This window comes from Odontesthes bonariensis, chromosome 23 (assembly GCF_027942865.1).
Source record: "Odontesthes bonariensis isolate fOdoBon6 chromosome 23, fOdoBon6.hap1, whole genome shotgun sequence".
NCBI classification, from domain to species: domain Eukaryota; kingdom Metazoa; phylum Chordata; class Actinopteri; order Atheriniformes; family Atherinopsidae; genus Odontesthes; species Odontesthes bonariensis.
This window is the reverse complement of record NC_134528.1, coordinates 25305897-25322193: the sequence shown is the minus strand read 5'-3', so window position 1 is coordinate 25322193 and position 16297 is coordinate 25305897. Positions and strand designations below refer to the sequence as shown.

The following is a 16297-nucleotide window of genomic DNA, read 5'->3' as shown; positions in this document are numbered from 1 at the left end:
CATACGTAAAGGGCAGCTTTAATTATAGTCGTTCCTGATCATATAATGACTATAATTAGAAGGCATCTGTTGATCTAAGGTTGAGATAACAGGTTGAGGTTTTTTTAAACCAGGAAAAATGTCTGTGACTTATTGCATCACTACTTAAAGCGGCACAATGCAACTTTTTCATGGTCATAAAATTGCTTGGCAATCATCAGATTGCTTGGCTGACCCGTTCTGATGAAAACGGTGACATTTCCATCTCCATCTGGTGGCCCTAGACCGAAACAGCGCTTGCAACTTTGCCTGTGGCGCCGCGTGCTTTGTTTACCTCTGGAAGTCTCGCGACACACGAGAGCCGAGAACTACTGCTTCACGGCAGGTCGTAAAGGGCTCTGTGCCGAGCCAGGTAGCCTTATAAGACACACCCCCTCTCCATTAGCTGTCGACGGCTCTCCAACTCTCTGCCAGTGTCTTGAAAAATAAACCGTAAATTGCCTCTGGTGGGTTTACGACAGTCTGGCTAGACTGTCGCCTTATTTTCTACGGAGCTCCCCCTACAGGTTTGGGGTGTGTATTGCATGGTAAACAAACCCCGTATTACTGAAAGTTGCATAGCGCCGCTTTAAACTGTGGAATCATCGGTCTCAAAATTGATCTCTAGTCATCTAGAGTTCAATGAGATAGTGGAGCGAGTGGAAAAGATTGTCATGTATTGGACCTTTTATATTTTTTGGCTTCTCCTCTTCCTTTGTGTTTTCGGATATTTCATACTGGTTCGACAGACATTAATATCCTCGTCCACTGGCCCTCGACGGCAGGAAACATCGAATCGGTAAAGAGCCTCTCTGCCTCACCATCTGTCCCGGCCACCATTTTGGGGCTAATTGCCTAACACAGCCCTAATTTACATGTAAATAGCCTCTGACGGCTTTGGTGGTGGATTCTCTTCCCATCGATCTTATGGCTGATATGGTGTCATAGCAACAGTTGAAATGTGACAGCCTGGAATGTGTTGCATCTCATTTGCAACAGGAGTAGACCTGGTAATGTAATGAAACTGAATTACTATTGCAGACACTGAGGTCACATGTGATATTATGTGGTATTTATATCTTACCATGCCTTGTCTTTGTGTTTAGGTTCGGTGTTAAACTACATTACTGCTGACATGAAACCAATTTTAAGAGTTGGTTCCTCCAATGTATCCATTTACAGTATTTTCATACAAAACTCTTGTGGTATAGCTGTTAATTATTTGTTCAGGAATTCTCCAACGTAAACAAATTCAGCAGCTAGCTGGAGAACACGTTTCTTTATTTACTTGAATATGTCTATGTCCCACAGGAAGAGCTTTGTTTTTAGTGTTTCAGACCAGTTTGTCATTAACCTTTTAACCAGCTGCAGAAATCTGCTGATTTCACCCAAAATTATTTTACAAACCCACAGCACACTACCTGCCCAACATCAAATTGTAGCTACACTGTGATTGGCTAATACATGTGATGATATTAAGCTGCTAATCAACTACAAGGCAACTGAATGTTGGACGTGTTTGAAATCTCTGCATTAATGCTGCCTTCACAGAATTGTAAATTAACTTTGCTGAGAGCTCTGATGGAACCCCATACCATTACACAGCCTTGTTACTGATTGCAGTGCATTTCTTCCAAAAATAATCTGGAATGCTGATTGGTCTGACTGTAGTACACATTTCCTTTGTGCAATAGTCCATCCCAGGATCCTCTGAGCCCAGAGAAGTTGACGCAAGACCAGCTTTCTTTGCACAGTAATGTTTTAAAGCTGCAGTCTGCAACACTTTTTCAAGCATAATGCCTGGAACTGTCCGGGGATTCTGAAAGTAGTACATTAAATACCCCAATACAAAAAAAAAGAGTTCTCTAGGTCCCCTATATGTCCCGCTAGGTCCCTCCAAAGCCAGCAGGTTTGTTTACAAAATTGCAGACCGGACCGGTAAAAGGTAACCAATCAGGTTTACGAGCTGGGCTCTGCTGCCTGTCAATCACCGATTGTGCACGCGCGATACAAGGTAGGCTCGTCCCCACGCTTATTTATCTAGACTATTGAACTTCATTACGGGCTAGTCTACTTACTGTGTCTTCCATGATCGCAAATGACAGGTGAGTTGATGAATGAGGAGTCGTGTAGGCGCATCTGGCGTGCACGTCTACGTGCACGAGTTCTCATGTGTTTTGAAGGGGCGGGACAGGAAGTTGAATAACTTTTTATTTTTCGGTTAAAAAATAAGCATTTCTTGCATTTTGCGACTACGGAGGTCACCGTTTTCAACTTCAAGCGTTCTGATAGATCATGTAAACTCTTAAAATGCCAAAAAGTAGGACTTTACGTATGACAACAACAAATCTTGCAGACTGCAGCTTTAAGTGACGTTTGTGATTGTAACTATAATGTAGTGCTTGATAAAGGCTCCCCACAGTAATCTAATTATGAGTAATAATATGAGCTATTGATGAATGATGGGACTTTATGCAGTTCCATCTGAGGAATCGAAGATCATCTGCGTCAACTTTAGGCTCGTCTATTTGGCCTTTATACACTGAGATTCCTCAAGACTCCTTGCATCTTTTAATATTCTCGATCTGTCATTGAGGAATATTGTTTTCTCACACAGTTGTTGACAAACAACAGATCAAAATAAAAGTAAAATCGTTCATTTATTTTTTCCTATTTTTGCTCATTTGGCTTGTTACCACCCCACCTTTTTCCTTATTTAGGGGTCTTGCGTTTCAGCTTCTAACACTTATTAGTGCTCTGTGAAATTCTTCAGTTTGAAGTTGTTTCCTGGAACTCTCAGCACCCCACTTTGTTGTTTCTTTGAGGTATAATCAAGTAAGATTTTTCAAGTGAGACAGTCTTTGAAAGGTCTAGTGGTTTCTTTGATCTTTCATTAAGGCTATGTGCTGTTTTTAAGTGCATTTTCTGTTCAAACTGCTGGAGATTGTACTGCATAAACTGACCACAGTTCACAATGTGTCATCGAATTTTGCTGCATCATAAGGCAGGGCTCCTTCGAAGCCGTTTTAATAGCACCTTTAGTCCTGAGGCTTTGTTAGTTCTGCAGCTACATTTCTTTTTAAAATAAACATGTATATTTAATTAATCCCAACAGTTTGATAAAGAAGATTTCAGCAGGCAACATTGTGTAACCTCTGGGGAGAGGCAGAGAAAAAGTATTACTCTTTTTAACAAGGATGGTTAACAGTGGCCACAAAAATGCTGAATTACTTAGCTGTAAATAAAGCCATAGAGGGCTATAAAGTGTTAAATTTGCAATGTATGCGTAGTCGAGTTGCACATGGGACTGCTCAGAGAAAGTGTTTCAGCAGCAGTTGTCATTCCTCATACATGTCACATGCACATCTTACGCAACAAGCACTTTTCTAATGTAGCCAACCCAGATGTGGATTTTATGCTTCCTCTCTGTCGTCTTACATTTTCATCTCTGATGAGTGTGTATGGGCTCCTGAGAGCTTTGAAACGGTGGCTGACGTTCCATTCAGTTCTACACCGGAACACCTTCGATACGGTCTTTTTGTTTGTTGGCTTTACGGCATGAACAAGGCTGTTCGGGGACATGCTGTGTAACGTGATCCAGTTTACTTGCAATTAGGTTTTTCGGCTACTCGTGTTTAACTTGTGAAATCTCATTGCAGATTTGTGTTGGTTTTGAAATTGGTGTTAGGTCAGATTTACGTAAACACATAGATTGCAAATAAATCACAGTTTGCAGGAGCCACGGTTAAGTAGTTGTATCAGCGAATATTTCACATCAACTTAACCCATGAGCTGGGCAGTTAATCAAAAAGAAACCAATTTAATGGCTCTTTGGCTGATCCATTACCATCAAATTAGTATATTTGATCAATTAATTCTCTGTACAAAAGATTAAAACAGCCTCCAGGTAGGGCTGGGTGATATGGGGAAAAAGTCATATCACGATTTTTACCTCCGCCAAGGAGGTTATGTGATTGCCCGAGTTTGTCTGTTGGTTTGTCTGGATGTCTGGATGATCGTTCGTTCGTCTGTTCGTGCTGCAATCTTGCGACCTGCCACAAGGTGGCGCGACCTCAAGGTGCCAAAGCCAGACAGAATGCATAGTGCGCGGATTGAATGGATATTGCGCGGATTTGCTGTAATTAGCACAACAAAAGATTGCAACGGCAAGCCAGTGTGCATAACTGCATATAGCGTGCCCAAAGCCAGACAGAATGCATAGTGCGCGGATTTACTTGCACGGCAAGCCAGTGTGCATAACTGCATATAGCGTAATAATAACGGCGAACACTGCTTCCCAACAGAACACAGCTTCCCGACAAAACATTATAATAATAATACTAATAATATTAATAATAATTAATAACGGCCAACACTGCTGTTCAATAATGAATAGGGAGAAGGGAATGCCTCTTCTGCTGACAGCGCCAAAGAACAAGTAGCCCACATCAGGAACGTATGTCCATACATGGCTCGCTATCCACAGGTAGGTTAGCGGTTGGCGGAGGTCTGCACTCTCTGAGTGCATTTCTAGTTTTTATATCAGTCGATATCGATATATATTACAATATAAAACAAATTACTATTTTGTGAATTTTAAATGTTCCCTCTTACTCATAATTGAGATTTGAAGATATCAGAAGGTTAATTTTTAATTGGATATTTATTTTCTGTCTTGAACACTATACAACTGTTTCAGATAAATAACCCTAACCCTATTGTCTGTCAAAAGATGGACGAATGTAATCTATCAAAGTATATCGACCACGTTTCATATGTATCGAGGAAAAGTTATTCCTTCCTTAGATATCATGCACCTTTGCAATGCGGGAGATGTCTTCTGCTGCTGCTTCATACCTGCTGTAGAAATCCTGAAAACGCAAAATATCGAGTGGGAGATGCCCATTTTCCTAACTTACTTGGAAGATATATAGATCCATCACATCCATTATTGATTATCGCTCCTGATGAGGAATCTCAATGCTAATGAACTGCATGAATAGTTGGGATTGTCCCTAAAACACGCCCATGGGCCGTTTGTTCGTGATGGACGGATGCAGTCAGTAACTATTCGGAGAATAATGCATCCAGTGATGGGAAGTTCGGCTCTTTTCCAAGAGCCGGCTCTTTTGACTCGGCCCCCAAAGAAGAGCCGGCTCTTTCCACTCCCGAACGGCTCTTTATTTAGGATCTTTTGTAGCCTATATTTTACTTTGCAAAAAAATTATGGTTTATGTGTTGAAAACCCTTTTGCTTTCAGTGTTTTTATGAGAGACCTTATAATTGCCTAATTCTTTGCATTTATTCTATGACAAAACCACTCTTACATTTGTTTATTTCAATTAAACTTTTTTATTGCACAAATTAACAATAAACTTCAAACAAATCCACAGAACAGAACCAAACTCAAGCCAACATTAATAATGTCCTCAATTAAACTTCTTTATTGCACAAATTAACAATAAACTTCAAACAAATCCACAGAACAGAACCAAACTCAAGCCAACATTAATAATGTCCTCAATTAAACTTCTTTATTGCACAAATTAACAATAAACTTCAAACAAATCCACAGAACAGAACCAAAACCAGAACCAAATTCCTTGATTCTCACATGAATACCGCATGCTGGCCAATCATAACATAGCTCTGTCGTAACCAGAGCTGGGACTGAGCACTGAAAGTGAAACCTAAGCAGCGAATGGGGGAAAAAAAACGGGAGCCGGCTCTCACTCGATGCGAGCCGGCTCTTCTGATTCACTACAGAGAGCCGGCTCTCAGAGCCGATGCTTGTGCGCATGACCCATCACTACCATCTATCCTAGTGGTCATGAGAGCAACTGCATGTGAAGGGTAGAAATAATGGCCATTGTATCAATGGCCCTAAACAACTGATGTTATTGATAAAAGCCAACCAGTAAATAACAAAGTCAGTGTGTTGTGTTTAAATGTAACATAGACAATCGATAAAAGGGCGTCTATTAGGGTGTTAGTCATGTTGTAAAAGAATGTATTTTGACCCTAACCGTGATAATTTTCTAACCCCACCAAAGTAACAGTATTGTCTAAACCTACCCAGGAAGTAATGTATTTTGATAAGCTGCGGTGTTATGAACATACGTTGGGGTTGATCTCATATCACACAAAGGCCCATCTTTGAAAGCGCTATGCTTAATTGCGCCATCCACCCCCCTCACTTCCTCCTTATGACCTATAGGGGAATCTTAAATGAAAGACTAAATGCTGATTTATGCTTCAGACGCAAAGCCTCTGACGCTCGGACGCAGAGCCTCTGCGAGCGTCAAAATCTTGACCACTCCCCCACGCAGAGGCTCTGCGCGCGTTGTCGTGCACCTCAGAAAAATCCTGACTACGCGACAGACGCACGCAGACCACCAACGGAAGTGCGCAGACAAAAGCGGCTGTGATTGGTCCTCGGTGTGCCTTTCCGGTTGTCTGTGTGGCTTCCTCCTTTGCATTTTCGCCAACTCCAATAAAAGAAGCTGTTCTTCTTCGATGGAGAGCAACTCCAGATCCATATCTTGCATACACTTTTTTTTTTGAAAGATAAACACTTCCGCCGGCGCCCCCGAAGTTCTCGTCACCGCCCACCGAAATTCTCGCGAGGGGAAACTGCTGTGCGTCCCGAGAAATTCCAGACCGAGGTTGCAGAACCATAACATGAAAAGTGGTTCGCGACCAGAGCAAAGCAACACGTCAAGACGATAGACGCAGAACTATAATCCGCCCTTTATGCAAGCTCAGATATGGAAGTGCTCATATGAGTTATATTCGCCTTTTGCCACCTGTGGGGGTGTTACTTTCCATGATATCGTTATGAAGGGTATCTTTCATATTGGTATGGATTAAAGCAGTGTTTCTCAATTCCTGTCCTCGGGACTCACTGCCCTGCATGTTTTTTATGTTTACCTCCTCCAGCACACCTGAGTCAAATGAATGGCTCCTGATCAGGCCACTGCAGAGCTTGATGACAAGTTGATCGTTTGAATCAGGTGTGGAATTGAGAAACACTGGATTAAAGGATGTGAACAGACTACCTCAGTGACCATTTCAATTGAAGGACTTGTTGGAATTGCTTGCTCGAGTTGGAAGATTTCTAACTTGCGCAAAGGAGAGGTATTTCTGTCCGCTCAACAAGAACACTAGCCGCTTTCGGACAGAGCCGTTCTAAGAACGCAGTTATAAGAACTGTCCTACTCGAATTTCGTTCTGGAGACAACGTGTAAGTTTAACTTATTAAACACGCGCAGGTTGTGTCCGTGTCGTATGAGTAAACATTTCAGCTGTGACAGCATGACAAGGGGCGTAGCTACCAACCACCAAACACCTACGTCAGATGTGTTCTATGGAACCCTGAAAAGACCTGACATCGAAGAAGGAGCTGAACTGGTTATAGGAACTGAGGGAGATGCTGAGTCTGTCTCCGTTTTCCCTTTGACTATTTATGTACTCACGCCATCCACGTAGTAAATTCGATTCAAATAGTTAACCCATTAAGCACTTTACTAATAGGTTTATGGCTGTAATTACTAACTTCATGTCATTCTCAATAAATGGGGAACATTTAGTTAATTCTGGTTCTAATTAGAGTAAAATAAGCCCCGTTTCCACTATGCAGTCCGGTACGGGTCGGTTCAGAACGGTTCGCTTATTTCAGTATTTCCACTACCCCGAAAGCGTACCGGTTCCATGGTACCCGTTACCATTTTTGTAACCCTTCTGCTTGGGGTACCTAGCACACAGGACCGGTTCCCTTGGGGAGGAGCCAAAGCACACTTGGGAATTATCGTTGCCTTTCAGGATGCAACAATAATAATAATCGATCGGTTTCATAATACTCAAAGCCACTTCCAGTGAATACCAGTGAATTAAACAACAGCAAATTCCCTAAAGTTCTGCCAATCTCTGTCAACGAGTGAGGGATCTCCACTTTCTCTCTGACGAGACACCACAAAAAAAAAAAAAAATTATTAAAAAAAACGCTCATACCGCAGGGACGGTATGACAGAAAATTTTAGTGGTTTTGAAACCTTGACTTTTTAATACCGTGGTATACCTTGAAACCGGTAACCGGCCCATGCCTAGTCTGGAGCGCTGAGGAGGTGCAGGCTTCGGCACGCACTCCGCACACCCCTGAGGGTCCCCTTTGTACAGTGGGAACGCAAAGCTGACCCCAAAGCGACCCGACCCGTGCTGTTTGATTTCAGTTCATTCCTCATGTTGTTTTTCTCTCTCACGGTCTGCCAGGTGACTTATGGCTCCTTTGACTACACCTCCCTCCTGTACCTGTCTGACTACGGCTCAGACTTCACTGGAGGAAGATTTGTCTTCATGGACGAAAATGGCAACCGAACTGTGGAACCACGCGCAGGTACAAATCAGCTCAATTTTCTTTCAGATTGACAGAAAGGCTTTCTCTTTCTTGGTCCATTGGTTGTAATAACCCTGTAACTACAGGCTTTTTCTATAAAAGCCTGTTTACCAAAACTTTGAAAGAAAGACATGAAATTTTGTTACTGCAGCTGTATTTGAAATTGTAATTGCTGTTCCTCAGCTGCTTTGGGAGGTCTGCAGGAGGTTTTAGTGCACTGAAATGTGTAGCAAAGTGAGCGTAATCCTCCATAGATGGGTAATCAGCAGCACAGGTTCTACAAATTGGAGCTTAAAAAAAGAAAAGAAATCATGGAACAATTTATGGACCAAAATGTATTTTGCCACCTTTGGCTGATATAACAGCTGAACACACTCGTGGCATTCTTTCTACAATAGAAATCAAATATTCTTCAGAAAGTTCTTCCATACTGTTGCAAAAATTCCCATAAATGTGTGGCACTTGTAGGTTGCTTTGCTTTCACTCTTCTGCCCATTTCATCCGAAATCAGCACGATGGGGTTTAAGCCTGGAGACTGTGCTGGCCACCCCATGTTTTCAAGTTTAGCATCTTGTTCTTTTTTCCTGAGGTGTAGTTCTGGCATAGCTTGGACTTGTGTTTTGGGTCATTATCTTGCTTTAGGATGAACCCCTGACCCACTAGGCGCATACCAGAGGGTATTGCATGGTGCTGCAGAATGCTGTGGTAGCCGTTTTGGTTCAGGATGCCTCTCACTCTGTACAAGTCACCGACCCTGGATCCAGCAAAACAGCCCCAGACCATCACACATCCTCCTCCATGTTTGACAGTTGATGACACACACTGTGGAACCATCCTTTCGCATACTTGACGCCGTACAATGATTCTGCGTGATGAACCAAAGATTTCAAATTTTGATTCATCAGTCCATATTACCTTCTTCCAGTCTTCAGTAGTCCAAATGGCGGTGTTTCATGGCCCAGACAAGCCTCTTTGTCTTGTTCTGACGTCTGAGCAATGGCTGTCTTGCTGCAACTCGTCCTGTCAAACCTGCAGCTTGAAGTCTTGTCCTCACAGTTGAAACTGAGACTTGCTTACCACGACCACTATTAAGCTGTGCTTGAAGCTGTTGTCCTGTGAGCCGCCTATCATGCAAGCTGTTAGCTCTCAGGAACTTGTCCTCTGATTCAGTTGTGGCTTTGGGTCTGCCAGACCTCTTCCTGTCAGAGTTTCCCCCAGTTTCTGAGTGCCTTTTGATGGTGAAGGAAACTGTACTCACTGACACCTTGACTTTCTTTGTAATTTCTCTGTAGGAAAAACCTACATTTTTAAGTGTTATTATGGTCTGTCTCTCTTCCATTGTTAATTGCCTTCTTCTTGCCATTTTTGTAGCAAAACACTACTTTCTGCAGTACAATACTGTTGAACTGATGCTCATGAGTGTATGGTACCACAGTGTGTTCCAACACTGCTTTTATGTCGACGGGGTAATCAAGTAATGTAGGAACACCTGTAGGAATTAGTAGCACCAGCTTTAAAGCAATACAATGTAACATTTCTACCTTAAAATAACAGCTTGAAAAAAATGGTGCGGCTAGAATGAGTTTTAATATTACGATTGGCCTGTCTCCTATGCCCTTCGGGGGTCTGAGTTGGAATAACTGCGCTATGTAACTTTGCTGGACCGGCCCGGGAGCTGAGCGGAAGTACTTTGACTTGCTTTCTGGCACACCTACCGCAAAAACAAATGGACCCCTCTCACGCTCCCAGGTATGAGGCTAAGCTAGCGCAACATTGTCAGTACGATCATCATGGAAGAGGCACCGAAGAAACAGTGTTGTGGAGAAAAGGAGTCGAATATGCGTCGGTCAGCCGTCCATTGGGGAATTTATTGAACAAACCGTCACAGCGAATATGCAAATGTCCACCGGGTTCATTTTGCGAACCGACTTTATACTGATTTAAATCATAACATGCATGCGTCATCCGGCCCCAATCTCCCTCGGCGGCGCCGAGCTCTCGCTGTAATCATAAACACGCTCATTCTACCCTTTACCCATATTCAAATGAGCCGAACAACAAAGCACACGATGTAATTAGGCCATGTCATGACATTCTTCTCCCACATAGTCCCCCCTGAAATCACTTATCAGTGATTTAATAAAGAAATAATCTAAATTGAAAGAAAATCATCCCACATAGTTAATTAATACTCAACACTAAATTATTCTAATAATTCTACAATCTCAATCAACGGGAACATTTTTGAATAAATGAAAAGGAATATATATACGCACCCGAATCACATTCAATGATTAAATGAATTCAACAATAACACAAATTTTAACATTGCCATCACACTTGTCCACTGTTGGCAGTGCATAGGAGCGAAAAACCCACCGGCTGCTACTTTCGTAACTCATGTTCTTATTTTGGGAAAACTCACCTACGGCCCCACCCCACTTGGCGACCGACCACTTTACCAAAGGTCGCACTCCGAACAGTTGACTAACACAACTGGCAATGGACATATCAGTGATCAGTTTTGATTGTTACGTACAGTGTTCTGTATGTCTTTTATGTATGTATGTTGTACATGTCTTGTGGTATGTATTGTGTTGTGTTCTGTTTTGTGGTGTTGGTTTGTGTTGCTGTTTTGTCTCCCCCTCCTGTTTCAATTCTCTCACTTCACAGATGTGCACACCTGGTTTCAATTATCCAATCATTCAACCACACCTGATCCAGATCTTCAATCAGCCAGTCCCCTTTATATAGTCCCTTGTTTGTTTCCTGTGATGGGTGGTGTTGCGTTGTGAGCTGTGGCAGAGCTCCAGTTAGTTATTTTTGTCTCTTGTTAATTCTTTTGTTGGGTACACAGGGACTTCGAGGATAGGTAAGATACCCTGGGGTCTACATATTACATCCACGTAAGTTTACCTTTTGTTAGAAACCCTAGGTAAGAGTGAGCACCACCCGCTGTACTTTTTGGGTGCTCAGCACCTGTAAAAGGGGGGTGGGGTTATGTTCTTTTCATTTTCTTTGGTGCCACTGTAGTCCTCGTTGTTCCCTGTGTTACCATTTGTAAATAAATACTTTCTTTAATTGTTGATACGTTTCCTGGTTTTGTGTGACTACACCCTCACCTACCCAAACCTGTTGCCTTATGTTGCGCCTTCCCACTCCGAGCCGTTAGGGGGTGTAACATTGATAATACACATAGAATGAATACACCACCATCAAATCAATTAATCACAGTTTTGTACCAATTACAATACATAAAATTATGGATTATCACACAACAATAGTAAAAAATGCAATGTAATGCAGCTTCCCAGTCCCGTCCCATCTCCCGTACTCTGGTGTCGTCTGCTTCTGGCCGAACATCCGTCCGGCTGGGTCTGGAACGGCTAAGCTAACTCTGGGAGGAGAGGTCGCCAGTATGTCACTCCCAATCAAAGAGATCTTCAGCATCTCTTCTCCCTATCAGACTATACTTGGTTCCACACCCTCGAGGAAAGAATCTTGTGAACCGTCCGTTGGTAACCTTCATTCGTTGGCCCGCTCTCCCATGCGTTGGTCCTCAGACCTGGTCTCGCATGGTCATCTGCCTCCTGGTTTGTTCCATACTCCGTTTGAACATCACTTGCAGCAACCACCTTCTCAGAATGGGTATAATGCAACACACCAATAGGGAGACCATTCTCACTATCAACAATATTGCTATTCCCGCTTTAACTGTCATCGCTCCCCCTTCTCCCAAAATCCCAAACAGACCAGTCCACCACCGTTCACCTCCACCAGCATCACACGTCAGCTCCTCTCTCCGTTCTCTGAACTTCTTCACGGCCGTCGTAAACGTCCCACCAGCTGCAGTGTTCCCGGGTATAAATGTACAACATTTTCCCCAACCATCTACAACTGGCAAACACCACTCTTCCCTTCTAATATCCATTCTAAACCTTGTCTGTTCTACCAAGCCATCATACTCGTCTCATGTAGTTGTTCTCCAAAGCCTGCAAACCCTTCACTCGTGTAGTTAAGAATTCTCTGTTGGTTGTAGTATATGTAATTAATCCACTCCCCATTTTGTTAATTGTGATCCACGGCAAAATAGACTCAAATCCAGCTGCAATCTCACTGCGTGCTTTGAACTCAAAAGGAATCCCTCTTGGCTGCCCTATTGCATCCAAGTAAACGTGCTTATCCATGATGTAGTGTTATTGGGCATTTATATATGTATTAAACCTCGAATAAAGGGCACCACCTTCCTGTATTTTAACTTGTTTTAAGTTACAGTCCAGGGAGGACAACTGTTAAAACCTTGCGATCACGGTATGTTAAATTAATAATCAATTTGATAATCAGTCTCATATCTCGCTACTTTCGTGAAAGTTCTCGTTTGGTTGGACAGACATTACGCAAAGAAAGCATAGGACACAATCTGTGATTATAACAGATATATAGATATATGAGCTATTTATTAAAATGATATGACCAAAACATGAACCTTTAAAACAAACAGGAGATGCATTGAATATGGGTGATTATATAAAACACTTAGTGAATGGAAAATAAAATATGGGGAATGGAGAGATACTGGATGTATTCAAATAGTTGAGGTTGGCTGACTATTTGACGCTAAATACTGACATTTCGGATTAATTTATCATTCTGTGAAAGCCTCGAGACATCCATCAAACCCACTTTAAGGTGAAAACGGGTCGGTCTTACTGTGCTGAAGTTCTGCTTAGTCAGCTCGGAACACGGCAGCGGCCACGGGGGTCCGAGGGGATTTCTCTTCCGCTCTCTGGGCCTTCCTGGTTGTGGTGGCTGACTTTAGCGGACTTCTCAGTTGCTTCTTTTCACCGGGAAACGGGAACGATGGTGCCGAGGGCTGTGGTTAGATGATCAAATCCTCCGAGTGTCAGAGTTGGTCCGTTGCTTCTCTGATGAAGTGAACTTAAGTTCACAGAAGATTAATAAAAGGTTGCTTGGAGTTGGCTTCTTGGTAGGAAAAGGTGATGGTGGCGTGTAACGGCGGAGGTTAGAGCGTGCGACGTAAAAAGGACATGGATGACGATGGACGAACAAAAACACGAAAAACGTGCATCTTCAGACTTCATTCTGTTTCTTTCTTCGAGTCTTTCTTCCTTGGGTCCTTCTGCCATCTCCTTCCTCCCTTTTGTCGTATTCTGCACGGCTCATCCTCTCATCTTTCCGCTCTCTTCAAATCTCTCCAGATCTGAGAAACTGAACAACTGAAAATCACATCTAATCTGCTCCCTGAGCAACTGTGATCTCATCCATTCTCTGCTCTGCTCTCTGTGTCAAATCTCCTTCTCTCTCTTCTCTTCTCTTCCTTCTTTCTTCTGCGTTTGGATTCGCGGGGTCCGTGGTTTGACTCTCGGAGGCGGGGCATGACGTAAGCTTACACTACTCTTTCAGCCAATGATATGCCTGAACTGTGGTGAACGTCTGCCTGGGTGTCTGTGTAAGGCGATCAGCATTTATATGGGGATTTCTGGATGAGACAAAGAAACTCTTATTTCTCCATTACTCTGTCCTATAGAACATTTGTTTTGGTGATTTTGAAAACACCACAACTTGTTAAGATATGCAGATTAAAGATATAACATAGACTTGTGATATAAAGACACAACATAACACAACACGATAACGACGATTATGAGTCTCAAAATTCAGATGAATATATGTAAAGTCGTGACATGAATAGCGAACCACACAATGTTAATTTTCTGTGTTAACAATGGGGATACCAAACAAATACCAAATAGATACTGAAGGGACATTGTTAAAAGTTCAATTGTTGCATATATCTTGTCCGGTTGACTGGGTCTGTGGGGATTTAAATGTTCAACACTACAGACCACTAGGGGGCAATGTTGTTCCATCGGCGAGTTTGTCTTTTCCCAACAAGATTATTTCTCAGTCAATATTTAAGCCAGAATCGTACAAATTGTCTCTAGATGCGTCTTGTGATCTAGCTGGAAACCTGAAAGAACTTGTATAAGGTTATCAAACACAGTTAATACAGTTTTAAGATTTGACTAAAAGTAAGTATTAGTACAGTCTTCTCAGTTCGTGTGTAGCCATCTGGTCGGTTCTCTGGTGGAAAAGGATGTTAAAGTGTCAACTTCGATTTATGGTGAAGATAAGATAGTACGGTGTCCCACTTTTCCAAAAGAAAGATCCTTTGTTCATTTTAGTTTATCCCAATTTTATTGCAAGCGTCTGTTGGAGTTCCACTCCACGAAAAGCTTTCAAAGGGCCGAAGGTTGTTGTAAATTAGGCAGTTTCTGTCTCTTTTTCCCTTTGTGGAAAGAAAATGGAGATCTGTTTTTTATTCACATACGTAAACATCCCCCACAGGAATGTTGGTTTCGTCAAAGTTTGAAGAACTCTTAATCTACACGGCACTGTGACTGCTACAATGATGTAGTCACCACTAGATATCCAAAACTCGCATCTCGTTTACCTTGTCCTACACTAACACAACCGATGTCTTCCTCCTCACAAGTGCCCAAAGACCTATCCACCTGTTGGGTACCACATTTAACAAAACATCATCTCCACACATCCAGTAACTCTCAGCTACTGGGTGTGTCTGATCCCCAAAAAGATATAGCGTTAAAATTATCATTTCTATATTTTCACATTATTGGTCCAAATAAATAAATCCTAATAAATATTGGTTTCATATTTGCATGTGGAAACCAAGATAAAACCCATGTGACATTGCATTTAACGGTAGTACTAAATCCATCACTTGTAAAGCATACAAACTCACTATCATAATCTACTCTATAATCAGTCGGAGGCCCAACCTGTGATGTACTATGATTAAATTCAGCCCAAGAAGACTCCAATTTGTGGCCCTTCCTTATTTTGAAACCAATTATGTAATTTATTTGGCCCAAACATCAATCTGCACTTAATCCCACACCTAGGAAACAATAACCATTTATCCTCTTCCGATGTGAACCTACCTTCTCTGCATTCCCGTTGCCGGACCACTGCACAAGGTGTGTGGCTCTGGAACAACAACAGGCAATGCCCCTGGAGCGTCTGCGCATATGAGACACTCCGTCGCTGTCAGTTCTCTCGTAGTGTACCATGCCCATCTATACCACATATCCTGTGCTGCCTTAACCCATCTTCCACAGTTACACTGTTTTCCTGACTCTACCTGCGCATGTACACTCCGTCTGTTCTTGGATTAACATGATTATTCTGCCCTGTAGTGCTAATGGTATCAAGACCCCCTAGACTTTCACGAGAAATCTTTCTATTCTTACAACCATTGTGAACAACTACTTCTGACCCGAGGACAACATGATCTTACCAGATTGCCCCTTTGTCGTGGCGTCCATAGGCGGTGATTTGGTCGTCTCCTCCTCCGGACCCATGATCCACACTTCCTCACACTTTTCACACTTCCACCATCCTTTATTCCTACGTACTTAAATTCAAGCTTAACATCTGCCTTTTCACGACTAGCTCTAGTGTGTATTGCTGGCAAAGTTTGTGGCGTGGCATGGTCAGCAAGCTGGCACTTTGACGCTACTTTTGCTGCTTCATCAGCCGCGTTATTACCTTTACCGACCATTTCGTTACCTTTTACGATTATTTGACACTTTATCACTGGCAGCTTCGCGAGAAGCATCATGGCTGCCATCAGCTCCTTCATTTGGAACTCATGTCGCACTGGACTTCCGTCTGACCTCCTGAACCCTCTCTGCTTCAAAACTGCTTCAAACAAATAGCAAATATCATGAGCATATGCAGAATCTGTGTACACATTCGTAACCTTACCTTTCACCAGTCAACATGCTTCCGTTAATGCCTTCAGTTCAGCCAACTGTGCCGAACATGGCCGTTCACCCTTCT

General features: G+C 42.5%; 1 protein-coding gene across 3 annotated transcripts in view; it reads left to right on the top strand.

Annotated features, from left to right (window-relative positions):
• LOC142373543 (2-oxoglutarate and iron-dependent oxygenase domain-containing protein 3-like) overlaps positions 1-16297 on the top strand; it is a 54052-nt gene that overhangs the window by 21597 nt on the left and 16158 nt on the right. For all 3 annotated transcript variants that reach the window (XM_075456853.1, XM_075456851.1, XM_075456852.1), the window contains one exon: positions 8287-8410. In XM_075456853.1, the coding sequence (XP_075312968.1) occupies positions 8287-8410 (124 nt within the window). The remainder of the gene's footprint in view (positions 1-8286; positions 8411-16297) is intronic.